At 43.1% G+C, this 20,545-nt stretch overlaps 1 protein-coding gene across 4 annotated transcripts in view; it reads left to right on the forward strand.

The window, feature by feature from the left end:
• The window catches only part of LOC124414962 (uncharacterized protein CG43427), a 59,004-nt gene extending 42,545 nt beyond the window's left edge, over positions 1 to 16,459 (forward strand). For 3 of the 4 annotated variants that reach the window (XM_046896157.1, XM_046896159.1, XM_046896158.1), the window contains exons 3-17: positions 1,262 to 1,450; positions 1,757 to 2,044; positions 2,415 to 3,770; positions 4,007 to 4,969; positions 10,757 to 11,014; positions 11,206 to 11,436; positions 11,497 to 11,858; positions 11,957 to 12,326; positions 12,500 to 12,562; positions 12,661 to 12,980; positions 13,414 to 13,654; positions 13,756 to 13,964; positions 14,259 to 14,434; positions 14,764 to 14,928; positions 15,292 to 16,459. In XM_046896157.1, the coding sequence (XP_046752113.1) occupies positions 1,262 to 1,450; positions 1,757 to 2,044; positions 2,415 to 3,770; positions 4,007 to 4,969; positions 10,757 to 11,014; positions 11,206 to 11,436; positions 11,497 to 11,858; positions 11,957 to 12,326; positions 12,500 to 12,562; positions 12,661 to 12,980; positions 13,414 to 13,654; positions 13,756 to 13,964; positions 14,259 to 14,434; positions 14,764 to 14,928; positions 15,292 to 15,314 (5,214 nt within the window). In that variant the 3' untranslated portion in view covers positions 15,315 to 16,459. The remainder of the gene's footprint in view (positions 1 to 1,261; positions 1,451 to 1,756; positions 2,045 to 2,414; positions 3,771 to 4,006; positions 4,970 to 10,756; positions 11,015 to 11,205; positions 11,437 to 11,496; positions 11,859 to 11,956; positions 12,327 to 12,499; positions 12,563 to 12,660; positions 12,981 to 13,413; positions 13,655 to 13,755; positions 13,965 to 14,258; positions 14,435 to 14,763; positions 14,929 to 15,291) is intronic. The other variant, XM_046896160.1, reaches the window with a different exon arrangement.
• The last annotated feature ends 4,086 nt before the right edge of the window (positions 16,460 to 20,545 follow it).

Here is a 20,545-nt window from a genome sequence, read left to right on the forward strand (position 1 = left end):
TTTTGCTGACCGCTAAGTGCTCAATACAATAAAAGCAGACTCTTTTCATTCGCATAAATCCACTCCGTTTTTTCTCCTCAATCAGAAAACAATTGTATCTAGTTCCAGATCTATTTTCGTCTATACCTACTTTGAAATACGTTTGACACGCGAGAATGTGTCCCCTCATGCTTACGAAATCGTTTCGACAATAATCCATTCATTGACGGGTGATTAAATCAAGGTGGGCGCTTTGTTGTTGAATTGTGGTGTAAAAACTTGGGTTAAAAAGTTTAAATAAATGAGAAACAAAAAAAATTTTAAAAAACACCATCGCAACACTCGAAGGTTGGAAAAGTGGAAACGGACAGTAGAATCGAACGAGTTCACCATTAGCACAATAGAATTTATGGAAGCGGGGTATCGTTGCAACGGATTCAAGCGTAGTTCCGTTTCCGGCTTAACACAGAAATACATACTAGACATGATCTACTACCGTGGAAAACATATTTACGATAACGTAGATGCGTATACTTGATTTTTGCTGCAGATGATATTTTCTTAACTCGTACTCGACGAATGTAACGGATCATGATGCAAGATCATCGTTCGTAAAGTTGACTCCGAATATGCACTTCCTCAAATATTAATGACAGCTACCTTATGTGGTTGACGTTAATTTTTCGGGAATTCCTAAACAACGCCACGTTACGGAAAATCTGAATATTTAGGCTTCTGGTAAAAAAACTTGTGCTCAAATTAGGTATACACTTACACGGCTGCTTAAATCGGGATGAGTCAATTGTCACCCGAAATCCGGGGTTTAACGGGTATCCTAGTGAGTTGGCGTCAACTACTTGCATAGGTACATTGTGATTCGCCAATAGAAATAACAGTTATCGTAACAGCATCGTCATAACAAAAGTAATACTACCGTATACCGTTGATGATTGTTTTATAATAATTGTATTTTACATGCTTAACAAAGCACACGAGCTATTACAATTTAATTGAAATTAACGCGGTGATTGCACCAACAATTAGAGATAATTAGGCTGCCATACAACTGAATGTACTGTACGTCTATAATTAACAATCAAGGAATGCGAACCGTGAAATTATTTAATTGCGGTCAAAATTGAACAAGGTGTGTCTTCTAATTTCAATATAGTTCCATAGATAACCCCTCAGATGAACGATGTAGAGTTCAGAGCATTGAAATGAGATTCAAAGGTTTGAATGAATTGCATTTTAATGGATATCCGTGTTACCATGGTTTTAGATCACTCCGGAACCACCAAAGTTGAAGACGACCCTGAAAACACCCCCGAAACAGGCCACGAATCCCTTGCAGTTCGTCAAAGTAGGACCATGCGCACTTTACAGAACGGCGCAGGAACAACTGCAGAAGGTGGAAGAGGTGAAGAAAATAAAACAGGAGGTGCGCGAGGATCCTGAAGATTGGCAATCGGTAAGTCGAAATGAAATATCATATCATTGTCTATGGTTCCATTAGTTTATAGGGGACCTGGAAGAGCAAGAATTTCGGAAAGTATTTCTTTTTATTTTACTTTTTTTCTTGCTACTCATCTCCGAATCCAATTGAATTTAAAGAACACTTCTTCTTGTACATTCATTGTCTTTCATGAGAGAGATTTCCTTCATTACAATACTGGCCTCGCCGCAAGCAGGCATTGCTGCAATTTGTTTGCAGGCAAGCCTGGAGAACACGAACATGAACGTAACCGTAAATCGTTTTCGCAATCATATGTTTTAGAACCTAGACAATTGGAAGAGTAGCCGAAGGAAGCGTCAGGAGCACATCATCGAACGCGTGGTTGAAGTAAAGAAACTCGAACTCGAGGAACACGACAGGCAACGACGCCGGAGTAAAACGTTCTCGGAGATGATGGAGGAGAGGGGCAACAGAGGAAGGAAAATGAGCGTCGGACTGGCCGTATATCACGAGGAGGACGCCAACGATTTGAGTGACCTCGGAATCGGAACCAGCAGTGGAAAAAGTTCCGTCAGCGGAGACACTCACGACGACGCGCACAGCGTGCTTGTGAGTGAAATTTATTCATTAATCTATTCGTTTTCTCCCGTTTCTCTATTCGTTTTTCACTCTTTCACTCTAATCGGACTACTGGCATCTCTTTTGCAATTTTATGAATTTACACGATCGTAGATTGTAGAAGAAAAGATTGCAACATTTATATTAGTTAATTCTAACAAATGCCTGACTACGCAGTGATAGTCACGGTCATTGACAAATCAGTTTTTCTTTTTTCCTTATCGACGTCCTCTGAGATACCATTCAGATGCATGTTTAGATGCATTCTCTAATGCCGATGATGCCTTTCCGTCGAGCGAAGAGTGTGAGACCAGTCCGTTGCAAAGGTTATCTCTTTAAAAAAAAATTCTCTTGTTTGCAGAGCGACAGGGACAGCGAGATCGAAAAAAGTCACTCAGACGTGGACAACGCTGCGAGCGAGAACGGAAACAATCGCACAAATGCGACTACGTTTGAGAACGAATTTCACAATAATCGTAACCACAATCAGCAAGAGTATGACTCGGCGACGACCGCAACTGCGAGTTCTCCTGAGCCGGAGGAGTACACCTACGAAGGTGCGATTCGGGGTTACGTCTCTAGAGTCTCCCAGAATATACCCAGAAGGTCTCTCGTCGAGCTCGACAACAAGGTTGAATCGAGTAGCTCGACGTCGAAGGAGAACGTTTCGAAGACGGAACTGAGTGACGAGACCAAGGGACCGCCGGTCGTCAAGGTTGACATTCTGAAGAGGCGAGAGATCTTCGAGAAGGCATCGCAGCAGAGTTCTGATGGCAAGTCCAACAGGCTGTCGGGTGACTTCGCCAGTTCAAAGTCCATAAAGGAGCGACTGTCGAATTTAGAAAAACATAAGAACGACGGTGGAAACCTGGAAAAGAGCAACAAGAACTTGAACAGACTTTCCGGCGACATGAGTTCGATCCGCGAGCGACTGACACACCTGGAGAAAAAGACGACCGAGCGAGAAATGAAAAATGCTAAGAAGTTAGCAATCGACAGCAGCAACGGGGAGTTGGACAACGTTCGCCCTTTGAGGGAGAGGCTATCAACCTTGGAGAGGTACTCGAGCGGCGACGAGTCCGGCACCACAGCTGCAGGCGTGACGGCAGCGGGCCGCGAATCCCGTCAGAATGGTGATTTCTCGGTGACATCGATCAAGGATCGTCTCAGTGCACTGGACGCCGCGAGGAATAAGGAGGTCGACAAACGTACCGTGGCTAAGCATACCCTGGCCTACAGAGATAACGAGACAAGGATCGAAACGTCGACACCGAGCGAAAGAAGTTCTTCGCCAGATTCCGAGTATCGTGTTCCGAGGGCTCCGTTCCACCGCAGCCTCGATTCCCTGGACGCTGACGCTTCCAGCGGACCGGACACTTTCGAACGAGTGCAAAGCCTCGAGGAGCTGGACTACACCCGACGTTATCCAGCCTCTTCGTCCTCCACCGAACTTTTGAACGACACCGATCGCGAGGACTCGGGAATACACACCGCCGACGTGAGCTGCTCGGTCAGTCAAGCCGACGAGCCGATCGACGATGAAATAGTCCTTCCGGTTGGACGGCAAGAAATAATAGAGGAGAAGCCCGAACCGCTACCGAACGACGCTGAATCCGAAAATGTACCGGAAAACGTCGAGGAGACACACGTTGTGCAGCCTCAGACAGCTGAACCAGAGGAGATTATTGCTAAGGATCCGGAACCAGCAACACAAAAGGTAGGAATCTTGGGCTTATTTTTTAATTATTTACTCATATCTACTCAATCTATCGTTCAAAACAAATCTCAACGGTGATGGTAGTTTGGATTTCACATTAGATTGGCACCTTGGTATTGTAACCTTACAGTGCTTCGTGCACCTTCACATAAATATGTAGACGAAGAGATTTTTCTTGAACAAACAACCTCTGGTTACGGGCTATTAACTTCTCTTTGTAAATATGATTTTCTTAGGAAACTGCTGAAACCTCTGGGGATCTGTCTGCTAACAAATCTTGTCCTCCTCGGCCAATGGTAAAAATAACCACTAACACCAGCAGCGCACTTCCCGAACTTCCAACCTCCCCTCGACCAATCGTGTACCAAAGTCCAAAGGTCCCTCCTAGAAGAACACCTCCGCAAACACCCACTCCGAAGCCAAAGCCCCCTTGCACCACCGATAACTTAAATTCGACGAGCGTTTCTCGTCAAACAGTTACCGAACAATCCCTGAACAATAGCAATATCGAGGAGGTGAATGATACCCGGAGTGTATTACGGCTGGAAAGTGAAAGCCCGTCGGAGAATGATCGCGAACAAGATACCGAAAAGTCCAACATTCTTCAGCCACTGGTGCTGAATGTTGTACCAAAAGATAACGGTTCCTTGACACCCACGCCTTCCGATTCACCTGAGGTAACAACAGTCGCCTCGGCTCCCCAGTCCTTGACTCTGAGATCACCGTCCAAGATACCAACCCCTTTGCCGCGAAAAACGGTAAATTTCAAATCGTCGCCGAGCTCCAGTCCCCCAAATTCGCCAACGTCTCCGGACACGAACACCCAGTCTAAACTGCCTACCGTGAAAGTTCGAAGTTCTTTAGTAAAGTCTAACAATTCGTCCTCGGAAGTAGAAACGACCGGGAATCCTTGCGCGTCACCATCGCTTGACGAGAAACCCGGGAATGATTCTACCGTGTCTTTGGAGATGAACGATAATCGTGAATCCCCGAAATCCCAAATTCCAGTGTCCGTCCCTCAGCCTTCCACTCCTCCGGCGATGATAACCACCCTAAGGCAGAAATCATCGGGTGAGAGGCGACAGACGGTGGTGGAAGTTTGCGAAAAGGTGTCGGTCCCACAGGGCGAAGCCTTGGTTTCTCCACCGGTAACGCCGTTCATCACAGTCGCCAGGGTAGGAGACAACGAACACTACGAGGTTAGAATTGACGAACAAAATAGCACCGCTTTAAGAAAATACTAGTATCTACGTCTATCTTCTCTGTACATACATACACATGTGTCGTGCGTAGGTACGTACATTTATCATGTACGCCTGTAACGGTAGACTAGAGCCAGTAACCCGTGCTAGATGTATCCCATGATTCACTGGCGCAGAAGGCTGTCGAAGAATCAGTAACCGCGTATATAAGAAACCCCCGTTTCCCCGATGTGTGTAGTACACGTTGTATAAGGTCAAACGATCAGGCTACTCTCAACCGACCGCCGACGAGACATCGGCGAAACGTTTTTTTCATGTCAATTTGTTAGATACTTCTAGTTGGAATTTACCGCACAAGGCCGGCTGCGAACGAGCTTAATTATTATTACATAGATCTAATTGCAGCGTTGCCTTGTTCGCTCGTCGCCTAAGAATTTCAGGAAAACAAATTGATCAACGACTATTCTACAGCTGCTCTCTTTTGTAAATTATCATTATTTTGTGGGGGTTACGTATACCCGTGAACAGAATATTTTTAAAGATCCAGATTTGCCCGGAGGGAATTTTTTGCAACATCATGTTTTTGTTTCACGTTGTCTTACATACCACTTGACGTGCCATCTTTTCAAGCATAATCACGTGAAAGTGCAGAGAACTTGTGAGATGTTCCTTCTCACAGAACTATAGTGCCATGTAAGTAAAAGCTGTTGTCAGATTTTCGTTCTCTGGGCCTCCGATTGTTTAAGAACGATTCGCCCATTAGTTGGGCGTCTAAAGTCTGTGATACCACTCAAATTACTCTGGTTACGCATTGCTTTCTAAAAGTTTCACAAATTTTTTGACCTCAGCCTAATCGTTTTACCTCACTAGGAAATTTCCTTCAGTCAACCTATTGTACTGAAAAAAATACTTGTTTCAATATTCCTTTTCAGAGAGGAGCTATCACGCAATATAATAATTAAACTATGTAAATAAACGATACGAAAATTGAGTGTGGTCAAACGCACATTATTATATGAATATACGTACCTACACCTACATAACGATTGAATAAAATCTAAGTAAATTGAAAAGTTTGTTTGACCGGCGTGGCTTGAAGTGAACCGATTTAATCAGATGAAGATGAACGATTTAGGTGATGCAAAATTAATGATAATGATTTTCCTAAAATACGTGTATTATACAAAATGTGCATTGTCGCAATTTACACGCACAGATACACACTTATCAATCGCTTTGGTGATCATCTAATACTTCTGCCAACTATTATTACTACTATTATTTAGTAGATCCACTGTATAACATTGAACATATATAATTGCATTAACTTATTTCTAGGACAATTAACGGTTGATTGGATTGTATCGATGTTCCTTATATAAAGCATGGGCTACGATTGCGGAAGAAACAGAAAAGCCAAAAACATATACAAAAAGAAATTTGAAAAATAATAAAGCATTGTCTTTGCAGCGGAGTTTGAACGACTTTTGTCATCATCCGCCACATTGATTCGCATAGAACGCAATTGTCGTCCTCGTTCTCTAACCTTCTCTTTCGAAATTCTCTGCACGCACTTGTGTAGCTAGTGTTACATAATTTATTGTTATGTAATCTTCTAGCATCCAAGACAAACGGTATTCGAGTACCTCTATCTATATACCACTAGACTATTCTTTAACAGGGACAATATATTCACACGTTTTATACAAGTGTAACCACTCAACTTTATTTTTCTGCAACAACCATAAATGCCTCCTTCAATCTCGTGTTATGTGTAATAAATTAAAATTTTAATAACAATAATAATCATAACAAATATAATATTGATAATAATATGAAGAAATCACAAGGAAATAAACAGGGTCCGAGATTAAAATGTTTTTTTACAATTCGCGTGAACTTGGACGCAGCTAAGCCTAAACTAAACTTGTTCACGCAGAATCACGTCGCGTCGCAACATCATGTTAATTAGTTTTTATTATCCCCGGAGATGTACGGGCTGTTGTCAACCTAGGTAATATGTAGCGACGGGCGATGGTCTGTACGTTCACCCGCCTCGTTCGCTTATCAAGTCGTCATGCGCCACTTGTGATGTCACAATGGGGTGATAAAACCGACTTGAACCTTTCAATGCAGAGCGTTTTCGTGATTACGGAGTGATCTTTCTATCACTTTTATTTCCGCGATGTTGATCGTCGAATGGCAGACGTGCATTGTATAAACTGGAAACGAAGATTATATTCGAAACGATACAGATATTATACATAGAGAGCCCCCCGGTGATCAGTAAGGTTGTTAAATAGTTGTTAATAATCAGTCACCTCGTCATTGTATGTCAAACTTATAATATAATAAAATTGCTACACGTATATGATTAAAGATTTGAAAAACAAAAAAAAACAACAACATTTCATTAAAAACTTACGAATTTCTCCCTTCGCTTGCCCTTGTTTGTCTCTGTATGTAGCAAATGTTTCTCTACGTTTCTGCCTGTATCTTCGTTTCCGCAGCAGTATTTTCTATTCTGTCTACTTGATTCTAAGATTGGGCTCTTCCTGAGGTAAGGAAATGGTTTAACTATCCTATTACATGTTTTCTACTGGGGTGAAAATTTATCCATCCAGCTTTGTAGTTACGTAAACGTAGACACAGCATGATCACAATTCAAACATTACTTGCAACTATTAAATTGGGTCATATTATTGGGATCGAAAATAAAGACGAGTCGTGGGAATATAGCGTCCAAGACCGAGATTACGGCTAATTATTTTTTTCCAGTTAAATGAATATCAAGGAACAGAAACTGTGTGTAACCAACAATGAAAACTTAACAGCTGCACAAAGTTTTATCGGCCTTGATATTCTTATGATTTTACTAAAGTGAATAATTACGTATAACTTTGATCTTTCACCATCAGTGGGCAAGTATATCACTTTTTTCGACCCCAATAACAGATTGTTACTACATTAAAAAAAATTTAGTGCATCCGATGAATTAAGTAGAATACCATTTGGTGCTTATCTCGCAAAATACAAGAAAACAAAGTTCATTTTTGCAACCTATACATGTACTTTATACAATACAGTCTTAGTGCTTAGCGTGATGTATTTGTTAATTAGTCTCTCGAAGCTTATGCAATGATAGCTTATCGCGTCAGTTTGCACTAAAGCTGCGACAAATATAACTTACAGAAATTATGATTATCGCATATTACCGAGTGAACGCATCATCGCCGCTTATCTTATTTGTTGTCACTTCGCTTTCCATCTCTGGTCTGCTATTTACGTGATACGTTTCAGCTCTAATTATTTTCCCTTCTACAGCTTATTAATTTGTTCTAAAAAAATTCTTCCACAGTATACAATTTCAACCTTGTTTTTCTCGACGACCGTATTCTCTGTTACGCGATAACTAGTCAATAATTTAATAATTCAATTCATTGTTTTCTACTTTCCTTGTTCCGAATTTTCATTTAACGGATTCTCGTATCTGAGGTAAAATTCGCCCTGGTTGGTAATTGATGCTTGAACAGAGAAATCGAGCAGATACTTTCGTAAGTAAATTTAATGCGGATATCGTTCAGTACAGAAATGATCATCGAACCACGTGGTGTTATACCCACTGGTCCGTCGATTTGTATTGGTCCGAATGGGCCACCAGTCGTATGTATCTGTATACACTGACAATGACCCACTTCCGCCGACGTCTTCACCGTCACCAATCTCACCTTAACCCGCAAAAGACCCGACGAGACAAACGCTTGCAATATTTAGGTCCTAGGACAGTCCGAACGGAAGTTCCGGTTAATTGATGAAAGTACGAGGATTCGGAAAATGTTATTCCTATACACAAAAATTCGTAAAAAAAGAAAAAGAAATACGGAAAAAAGACACGTAAGCGCTTCGAACGTATTACGGCCCTGATTATCTAACAATCCCCACTTTTCGCAATTACTACTCGGGTTTCGAATATTTATCGATTGAATAATTACACCACGGAAGTAGCCATTTTCATGAATCATTCTATCTGAGAAACACATAAGCTGCGATCGTGACGAATACACGTCCTTCCTATATATCTAATCTCTGACGGTAAATTCAGCGTCCAAAAAATTCGGCAAAGAGATTACTATTTCTACGCAATTTATGCATCACGCAAGTTTCGAGCAACTGTATCGCGTTTTGCCATCAACAACGAGGCCTGCGAGCTGTTTAATTTTCCGTTACGTCTAGTGGGCAAAATCTGCCGAGGATAAGAACCGATGTACAGAAATTTCTATGGAAAAGTGTTCAAAATTGTCAAAACTTTCACACCGCATGTTTCGCTGTATAAATAATCTTTAATAATTTTGAATACAATTATGTGATTTTCTGCATTCAAATGAACATTTTCTATATTCCAATGAACCGCGCGTGTGTGAAGAAGTCGGTAACCCGACACCATGGAACTTGTTGACAAGTATTTCATAGGGGACAATCAATTGACACCTAGGTTTCTGACGATCTTCTCTTCAAGCTCCGTAGACGTTTATACAAAGTAGGGGGAATATGGACCGGTAGGTATCGTCTCTATCATCGCACGGAAGCCAAGAATCCTAGCCTCGTGTTTCAAGCTGATGAAAAAAAAGATCCGTGAAAAATCTTACTACGCGAAGGAGAGAGCGTAGATTTGACCGTGAAGAACCGGCAGGCAGGCAAGCAAGCAGGCAGGCGGGCAGGAAAGCAGACAGAGCAGGGATTTATAGAGGCGCAGGGCCCCTTCTCTGCGGCCGGGGCCGAACAGAATAACGAAAGAACGAACATCTGCCTCCCAGACTCTCTGTCAGTCTGCCTTGGCGTGTCTATCGACACTCAGTCGTAGTTTTCGTCCATCACGCATGATCTCACCGTGAGAGCGGAGAACTCTTCTACACTTTGTATACCGTAGGATGAGGTGCGCCTCTCCTGTCCGGCGTTATCTCTCCCCGCGATTCACCTTGATAACGTCTCCGCGACTACGTTAACGGCATGTGATGGCTTACGGTGAGTTCAGTCACTGCCTGAAGCATCTATTTCGCAGTGTCGCGCTGTGTGACTTGTTTTCTGCACGTTGGTTGGCCCTCGCCCATAAGTAAATAACCTCGTGCGCAGATTAATTTCTCACTTCTCGGTCTTGGCGGTTAGTCGTTGCAGTTTCCGGGTTAACCACGTGGAGCTTGCTGAACGTTTACTATGGTAGGTAGCTTAGGTTGTCGAGAAAAATTCCGAACCAACTGTCAATTAAATTATTTTACAATGGTAGATTGGCGTTTGTTTGTTTGACGAACAGTGCTTACAAGTATGGCGATGGTTGAGTGATCCCCAGTTTTATTTCGTAACTAAATACAGCGTGTGACTTATAAGTCTTGGGATTCTTTTATAGCTTCCGGCAACCTTTGAGTGACTAATTTTTCTTAGATAGATTCATGCACCGTACCGTATATTGAGCGTACGTAACTGTTGGTAGACGGTGTTTGCACGCTTAGTGACATAAGAATTCGTTTCGTGCCTCTCGCTGCTGTCTCAGTTTCACACGCACGGCAAAGCCTCCATGAAAGATGTGCACCTCCGTTACTACAGGGTAAAACTATACGCGTTAATTAATCATTGTGTTAAACGAGCACGAGGCGCAACGCGATCTCTGAGTATGTGAAACTTTCACGATGTGTCAAGGAAACGAATACTAATGTTATAATAGCATTGTTCGCATGAATTTCTAAGAAGTGTGCTTAACTAAACCAGTATCTCCGCACATTTTTCATCCAGGAAACCTCCGCCTCCTTGGATATCGTCCAAGAATCGAACAGAGTCACCTCACCGATTGAAACACCTCATCTCTCGCACGATCGCGATTTGCTTCCGGAAGTTGACGATACGCGGAACGAACCGGCGAAGGCAGCAAGCGCCCCAGGAGCAGCTGCGCAGGAGGAAGTACCTCGACCTCTGACCTTAACATTTGGCAAGGCATCGTTGACGGCCGAAGAGATGGAAATCCTCAGTCCATTATCTCCTACGTCAAAGCAGGTGGGTCGGATCACCGATGTGTACAAAGCCTGATAAAGTTATTGATTCACCCGCCGAACCTTTTCAGAGATATAACGAATAACAGGCGATCACGTTGTTGGTGAATCTCTAAACTTACGTTACATATCCTAACGAGGCCATCGGTCTTATTTGAAGCGAAATCCTTATGAACCACGAATTATTCGTTTCAGATTTTGACCCTGAATCTCTCGAGCGACGAAGAAATTGTGACGAGTAGCCTCGCCTTTCCCCTTGGACCACCGACGAGCGTTGAACCTCCAAAGGAAAAGCCACCCCCGCCACCGGTGGATCTCAGCGACGAGGAAGGCGTCCTGGTCGAACCTTTGCGCCGACTGAACTCCACGAGAAGAATCAAGAAAGAGCTGCGCACGAGGCGATCGGACTTTCTAGGGATCGAGGGGGTGAGGATTTCTTTAAATTTACACTTACTTTATTGCAATCTAATTTGTGACTCGTAACAGGGTAACGACGAGGACTTGGAGCGAGAACTGACCGTTGCAAAACCGCCGGACATGGCAGCGATTCTTGCCGAAGAAAGACGCGTCGAGCAACTTCATCGCCGTTCCTACGACACGGACAGCAACTACGAACAGGACTCGAACCACGAACGTGACTCCGGAGTCGAACTCGGTCATGCCGAGGATTGGACCAAGCAGACCATCAGCCCCGACATGTCGCAACACAGCCGACAGAGCAGTGAACCCTTCGGCGCCAGTGTGACATCCTCGGAGGAGGATGAGATCACGAAGAAGGAAAGGGAGATCATCGAGGTGCTGGAGAAGGAAGAACAGTGGAGGTACGGCAACACTGGCGAGGCAAACAGGTACGGCAGAAAAATATTTAATTCGTTCAGTCATCCTCGTCGATTCATTGTAATTGTCAAAAGCACATGTATTCGCATTCGCGATGTTTTTGCTCCAGTGACATTATAGGCGAGAAGCTGGCCCACAAGCTGCGCGAGCTGGAGGAGGAAAAGATGCAGCTGGAGCGTGAGCGTGCTCAAGAGGTGGAACTCCGCCGTCAGGAAGATACGCTGCGGAAAAATGACGAGAATATTCGCAAGCAGGAAGAGGTGCACCGTAAACGGGAAGCGGAAACGGTGCGGCAGGAGGAAACTGCAGCCGCCATCGCTGAAGCGGAACGACGACGGGCTGAGACGCGTTGCGTCAAGGAACAGCTCAAAGCCCAAGCGGAAGAACCCGAGGAAAAAGAAAGGTGGAGCGCTGAAACAAGACGTCAAGACTCTGAGGTACGATTGAGGACGATCGAAAATCAGATACGGGATCAAGAGGTGAGTCACCGGTTTCTTATTTCAAATTCCGTTTCCAAGCCCCCCCCCCTCCCCCCCCCCAAGTTTAATTGAAGTCTTTTTCACACATGATCTCTTTTATTGTGCCACACTTTATTTTCGTTGCGCCCATACCGCAAGAATTTACAGATGGTCTTTCCTTTGATCCTTTATAGAACAAGGCGCTGAGTACTGGTTTGGTTGACCTGAGCTGTCACGAGGACGAATATGCTTCTGGGGTAAGAAAATTTCCGTTGTTGGAGTTTTCCTAACCACACTTCCCATGTTTCGTCACTGGAACCGATTACCTTGACCATTTTCTACGAATTTTTCGCAGGAAGTACTTCGTGTGGAACGGGAGCTTCTTCAGCTTGAACAAGAGGAGCTGAAGCGGCAGCGTAGCAACTTGGCATATCGTGAACAGAAGCAACAGAAGCTCGCAGAGCAGCTGCGGGAGCAGTGGAAGTCCATGCAGGACGTTGTGCAGGCGCCTGTGAACACTCCGTCGATTCAGTTCAAGGCCCTACCTCCCGTCAATTACAGGTCCTCTATGCCAAACCTCGAGGACAGTCAGAGACGGAAACTACCACCACCCCCGATACCACCTGCGAAACCCCTGAGATTGGTGGAGCAGAGGCAACGAGACGTTACAATAAGGTGAGCTCACCAACGATTGCGATTCTACTTGTTCCCGCCAAGTAGTTTTTTAGTCGGTCGACGACCAAGTTTTGGAACAAGCCTCCTCCCTGAGCTGTAGCCAGGAAAGACTGATTGTGAGTATAACACGCCAGTCTGGCCACTGCAGACGAAAGTCCATACATATTACATATCAACGCTTAATTAATTCTGTTCAATTTCCGGCCAGGCGATCACGTAACACCGTATTGATCGTAGATACATTCAGCTGATATCCACGTCCGTACCGTTGTGTAAAAGAATGAATCGTGCCAGCGTCAGCGCTGTGGCTGACTATTGATTTACTGTAGCTGTAGGCCCTCGTGACGGTGTACTTATTTACACAGAGACGAATGCGGGATCGATTTGAGAACGGTTTTTCTGATACTTACGCGATGTTGCGAATCGATTACAGGAGCAGCCGCATGCCGTCGGCAGATTCCATTCCGCAACAGGTCGACGCGTCATTGCGTCACAGCGCCTCCGCAACTACTTTGTCGAATCATGCTGGACAGCAGATGACCAGGCAGACCCTCCAGGCTCTCAGCGCGGCGCCGAGGCCTCGCATCGTTCAAGGCGATCAGTGGGTGCAGCGGAGAAAAAGCGACGTCCCGAGGGGTGCCCAGGACATGAATTATCAGCACTGGCTCGTCCAGGTGAGGATTGTCGCTTATTTTCAACTTTCTTTCCTCTCAATCCGTTATCGTTACCGCAGTGAGATATCTTGTTGATCTGTACGATTGTCCCTAATTTTCAGGAGGCCGAACAGCGTCGTATAAGTGAACAGAATCAGCGATCACCAAGAAAGGTTCAATCTCACGTTACGGGGACTTCGGTTCCGTACAGCATGCAATGTGCTTCGCCGAGAGTCCAGGACAACAAACCACTCCCAGATTCCATAATTCAAACGTTGACCCAAAGAGTGCAGAACCGAGCACAAGAGAAACCTCTACCTCCACGACGAAGGTACGACATATCACCTAGTATCGCAACTATCCTCTTCGTATCCGGGGAGCGTAGCCAGGAGAGTCGTTCTGCAACTTTGTCTTCCGTGATAAAAGTGACAAACGCTTAAAGCGGCTTCCTGATTGGCCCAAATGATGTTTGTCGCTTTTCTGAAGTGAGGATAAAGTTACAAAATAACCCCCCCCCCCCCCCCCCCCTCCTCGTCACTAGGTATACGATTTGACGTTACACGAAAACGTACTCACGCTGCGTCAATTTGACGATTTCATTCGTTGCATTTTTCTGCCACATTAGATTGGAACACAGCTCGAGCCACGAGCACATATCTGCTCAACATCAGGCCCAACAACCACTTCAACCTCAGCAGCAGAGAGCTCAGCAACAAATAACGACCAACAGCGCAGAATCCCAAGAAAAGATGCTCAGCGTTAGCGGGAAGAAGAAATGTTCGCACTGTGGTGACGAACTCGGTACGGACACTATGTGATTCATACAGCTTGGATATCATTTTTATACTTATTACAACGTCCTTCGTCTCCCGACGGTTGGAAATAATCTTTCTGCGCTACCTCCGTCAACAACTCAAATACTTTGTAGTTTTCATGAGCACTATAAGTGTCAGTAACAATTATACAATATTCTTGTACTTGACAGGAGCTAGTGTAGAAAATAGGGTTTGTGGCATGTGAACATAGTATAGGGACTTCTTGACTCGAGTGTGACTTACGTGGCATAAAAAAATGTGGTAAATAAAACTATTCCTGTTCCAATGACTGATCAACATTTTGTTTGTGCACAGGTCGTGGTGCCGCAATGATAATCGAAAGCTTGAGATTATTTTACCACATGGAATGCTTCAAGTGCTGCGTCTGTCACGTCCGTCTCGGCGACGGTCGGATGGGCACCGATGTACGTGTACGGAATCACAAACTCCACTGCCACAACTGCTATTCCAGTGACGATGGTATTCACACATAAACTTACGCCACTTTAGCGATATAATAGCGATAATGATTCCTTTTCCGATAGCTCCGGCATTTTCTAGATTAATATATCTATTATGTAGTCTTTCCATCTTCTTTTCAGGTAACGATTATTGTCAGATCCACTGTGCGTGCGTTGTGAAAAATCTGAATGAATAACAAGAATCGTTGGGGGTACCTAAAAAAATCAACGAAAATAGGCTTACCTCTCATTTCTGATTTCGGATAATATCTCATTTATCGTTTTCGCAACGCTGCCATAGTTCTATCGCTTTCCTTTAGTGTTAGTCTTATTTTCTTCTTCGTCACATACTCACGTGGTTTTTCTTGTGTTGAATTTTCAGGTGTCAAATTCAGCTGTGTGTAGAAATTTGGGCTATGGATCTAAGCTGACTAACTTGAATATAGCGTGTTTCGGCTATATTTTATAAGGTGTAGTTCGCTACTTTGCTATTTAAGTCCCTTCTTCGGCAGGGTGTATCGATATATTATAATGGCATAACATGAGTTCTCTCGCCCCCCTTTGTCCATTTCTTTGTATCATTTTTTTTTTCCTTTTTGTTTTGTTAATGTTGTAAATATCTGCCGCATATGTACGAATCCCTAACAGAGGACTTTGATTTTTATTTTCTTCTACGTCAAGTGTTATATGTATAAATATACTATGTAGCTGAACACTGATATAAAATATTGAATAGGTGTGTTACTGTTTTACCTATGTAGTACTATAATTATTACCATTACGTCAGAGTTTTGACGCAGTGTGTAACTACAGTTTTGTAAGAGAGAAATTGTTTTAATTATTGTTGAAACTAACCAATGTACATAGCGTGTATTTATGTAATTAATTCAGTGATAATAATGAGTATCTTTAAGAATACATCCCGTCGAATCGGGAGATCAGCGGTCACAAAAAAAGTACCGTGGTACAGAGACGAAACGTTGCATCGCTGATGCTTCGGTTTCGTGCGAACAACTAAAATCAAGAGCGTAGTAGGGTGTAAAATTTGTGTAATATAAGGAATGTGATATTTATCGAAAAATATACTTTTCAAAATGAGTTGTGCAAGGACAGTAATGAGTACAACTCAAGATTCTCGCTGAATGAATCATGGAATTCAAAGTGTCGACGTGAGCTGTGTGTGAAAAATCAAATCATTTACCAATACTCGCGAACCGAGAATCTTAATACACCCTAGCTTGTATAGATGTATTTAGGTACATTTTCTATGAGTAGAATGTTGATTGGTGGAAAAAAAAATGATACCCTCTGGCCGGGAACGCGTTTCCCTTTAAATTTAAATGATCGAAAGCTACCCTGATCTTGAAACTCTCGGATCAAGGGCTCAATGACACGTGAACAATGTCATCGTTATTTTAAATGATACTATACTTATTATAATTATTATTGTGAAATATTGTAAGATACCTGTTTTATGTTATTATACAGCGTGTAATTTTATATTAACAAGAGAAATAAATGTTTAACTGTAGTCCTCGAAGGTACCAGATGAGACATGGCAGTAAATGCATGAGTTTTTGGAGTCCCTGATCTTAGCTTTATTTGACTTTTTATGTAACTTTGCGGTACAAAAATATACGAAGGTAGATTTAGACGCTTTTGAGGAGTGCAGGCGGATGATGACAAAGAATTAATTTACCAAAAAATCATTCTTTGGTCTGCATATCATATATGAGAGATCACATTTCCTGAAATTTAGTCGAATATTGAAAAAATTTCGGATAGGGTTCAGAGGTTGGAACCGAAACACAAAAAATTTCTTGGTATTCCTTTCATCGTCTCTACTGTGTACACATATCTCTGTTTAGTTCTTTTTTACCCGACCAACGCGTCTCGAAATAATAATACAAATTGAACGGTGTGGAAATTTTAGACACTTGAGAGAGCAAGTAGTACAAAACTAAACCCTTCGCATTTTTTCGGTCGGAATTTCGACAATTTTGAATTAGTTGGGATGCAAGGCTAACCTTGAAAGCTGTGTGAAGGTGTTTCTGAGACGTAGATTTTTCGCACGAAGAAATAAGGCTGAAGATGAAAGACCCTTCAGATTTTATTGAAATATTTGACAATTTTGAATGATGCTGGAATGAATTCGTCCATAGACTATATGTATGTGATTTTGCAAGAGGAATCGATTGCGCGCTGTTCCAACACGCTGTGAGCAACAGGTCAAGAGATAAAGCCAAAAAAGATAAGATTTGCTTCGTATTTTCTCAGCCTTAAGGCCAACTCCTTTTTGTGCGAATTTTCTGCGTACCTGTGTGTAACACAGGTTGGAAAAGGGGCAGACATATCGTTGCCAAGAAAAAACATAGTTAGGTAAAACACCAGTAGGACTAACCTGTTTGAATTTTTTGGTGGATCATTTGACGAGTTTGGTATATGGGGCAATTATTTCTTAAGGGCGCTATTCCGACGGAATTTCGCGTAAGAAATTGGGGGAGTGCTGTCCCAATACGCTGCGAGCAACGCCTGGAGAGTTACAGGCGAAAAACTGCTGATTTTCGTCCTTCTTTCTCTGCTGTTGGTCCTACGTTCTTTTTCATGTGTTTTTTGAGTTCCTGGGGGTCAAGTTAGTCTGAAAACTTTCATACTAATCGATTCCAAGACGCAAAATTTTCGGCTCCAGAAATCGGCAAAAAACTAAGGCTAACCCCTTTGGATTTTTGGCGAAAATTTCGACGACTTTGAAAAGTGCTGCAATTGATTTTTTGAGGCTCTATTCCGACGTAATTTTGCTATAGAAACCGTTTCTGCGATGTCCCAATACGCTGCGAGCAACGCCTGGCAAGTTACAGGCGGAAAACTGTTTATTTTTGTCCTCATTTCTCTGCTGTAGGTCGTGCGCCTCTTTTCCATGTGTTTTTAAGGTTCCTGGGGGTCAAATTAGTCTAGAAAAGGTCATACAAATCGATTCCAGGACGGAAAATTCTCGGCCCCGGAAGAAGGCAAGAAACTAATGCTAACCCCTTAGGATTTTTGGCGGAAATTTCGACGACTTTGAAAAGTGCTGCAATTAATTTTTTCAGGCACTATTCCGACGTAGTTTTGCAAGAGAAATCGATTGAGCGCAGTCCCAATACGCTGCGAGCAACGAATCAAAAGTTACAGCGAAAAAACTGCAGATTTCCATCGTCGTTTCTCTGCTGTTGGTCCTACGCTTTTTTTAGTGTGTTTTTTGAGTTCCTGGTGTTCCGATTAGCGTAGAAACGATCATACAAATCAATTCGGAGACGAGGAATTTTCAGCTCCAAAAATCGCAAAAAAAGTAAGGCTAACCCCTTTGGATTTTTGGCGAAAATTTCGATGACTTTGAAAAGTGCTGCAATTGATTCTTTCGGGCACTATTCCGACGTAATTTTGCGATAGAAATCGATGGAGCGCTGTCCCAATACGCTGCGAGCAACGCCTGCAAAGTTACAGGCAAAAAACTGATTGTTTTCGCCCTCATTTCTCTGCTGTTGGTCCTACGCTCTTTTTCATGTGTTTTCTGAGTTCCTGGGGGTCGAATTACTCTGGAAAGGGTCATACAAATCGATTCCAAGACGCAAAATTTTCAGCTCCGAAAATCGGGAAGAAACTAAGGCTAACCCCTTTGGATTTTTGGCGAAAATTTCGACGACTTTGAAAAGTGCTGCAATTAATTTTTTCAGGCACTATTTCGACGTAATTTTGAGAGAGAAATCGATTGAGTGCTGTCCCAATACGCTGCGAGCAACGCCTGCAAAGTTACAGGCAAAAAACTGCTTGTTTTCGCCCTCATTTCTCTGCTGTTGGTCCTACGCTCTTTTTTATGTGTTTTTTGAGTTCCTGGGGGTCGACTTACTCTAGAGAGGGTTATACAAATCAATTCCAAGACGCCAAATTTTCGGCTACGGAAATCGGGTAAAAACTAAGGCTAAACCCTTTGTATTTTTGGGGAAAATTTCGACGACTTTGAAAAGTGCTGCAATTAATTTTTTCAGGCACTATTTCGACGTAATTTTGCGAGAGAAATCGATTGAGCGCCGTGCCAATACGCTGCGAGCAACGCCTGCAAAGTTACAGGCAAAAAACTGCTTGTTTTCGCCCTCATTTCTCTGCTGTTGGTCCTACGCTCTTTTTCATGTGTTTTCTGAGTTCCTGGGGGTCGAATTACTTTAGTAAGGGTCATACAGATCGATTCCAAAACGCGAAATTTTCGGCTCCGGAAATCGGGAAAAAACTAAGGCTAACCCCTTTGGATTTTTGGCGAAAATTTCGACTACTTTGAAAAGTGCTGCAATTAATTTTTTCAGGCACTATTTCGACGTAATTTTGCGAGAGAAATCGATTGAGCGCTGTCCCAATACGCTGCGAGCAACGCCTGCAAAGTTACAGGCAAAAAACTGCTTGTTTTCGCCCTCATTTCTCTGCTGTTGGTCCTACGCTCTTTTTCATATGTTTTCTGAGTTCCTGGGGGTCGAATTACTCTAGAAAGGGTCATACAGATCGATTCCAAAACGCGAAATTTTCGGCTCCGGAAATCGGGAAAAAACTAAGGCTAACCCCTTTGGATTTTTGGCGAAAATTTCGACGACTTTGAAAAGTGCTGCAATTAATTTTATCAGGCACTATTTCGACGTAATTTTGCGAGAGAAATCGATTGAGCGCCGTCCCAATACGCTGCGAGCAACGCCTGCAAAGTTACAGGCAAAAAACTGCTTGTTTTCGCCCTCATTTCTCTGCTGTTGGTCCTACGCTCTTTTTCATGTGTTTTCTGAGTTCCTGGGGGTCGAATTACTTTAGTGAGGGTCATACAGATCGATTCCAAAACGCGAAATTTTCGGCTCCGGAAATCGGGAAAAAACTAAGGCTAACCCCTTTGGATTTTTGGCGAAAATTTCGACTACTTTGAAAAGTGCTGCAATTAATTTTTTCAGGCACTATTTCGACGTAATTTTGCGAGAGAAATCGATTGAGCGCTGTCCCAAAACGCTGCGAGCAACGCCTGCAAAGTTACAGGCAAAAAACTGCTTGTTTTCGCCCTCATTTCTCTGCTGTTGGTCCTACGCTCTTTTTCATATGTTTTCTGAGTTCCTGGGGGTCGAATTACTCTAGAAAGGGTCATACAGATCGATTCCAAAACGCGAAATTTTCGGCTCCGGAAATCGGGAAAAAACTAAGGCTAACTCCTTTGGATTTTTGGCGAAAATTTCGACGACTTTGAAAAGTGCTGCAATTAATTTTTTCAGGCACTATTTCGACGTAATTTTGCGAGAGAAATCGATTGAGCGCTGTCCCAATACGCTGCGAGCAACGCCTGCAAAGTTACAGGCAAAAAACTGCTTGTTTTCGCCCTCATTTCTCTGCTGTTGGTCCTACGCTCTTTTTTATGTGTTTTCTGAGTTCCTGGGGGTCGAATTACTCTGGAAAGGGTCATACAAATCGATTCCAAGACGCAAAATTTTCAGCTCCGAAAATCGGGAAGAAACTAAGGCTAACCCCTTTGGATTTTTGGCGAAAATTTCGACGACTTTGAAAAGTGCTGCAATTAATTTTATCAGGCACTATTTCGACGTAATTTTGCGAGAGAAATCGATTGAGCGCCGTCCCAA

This window comes from Diprion similis, chromosome 14 (assembly GCF_021155765.1).
Source record: "Diprion similis isolate iyDipSimi1 chromosome 14, iyDipSimi1.1, whole genome shotgun sequence".
Classification (NCBI taxonomy): Eukaryota; Metazoa; Arthropoda; class Insecta; order Hymenoptera; family Diprionidae; genus Diprion; species Diprion similis.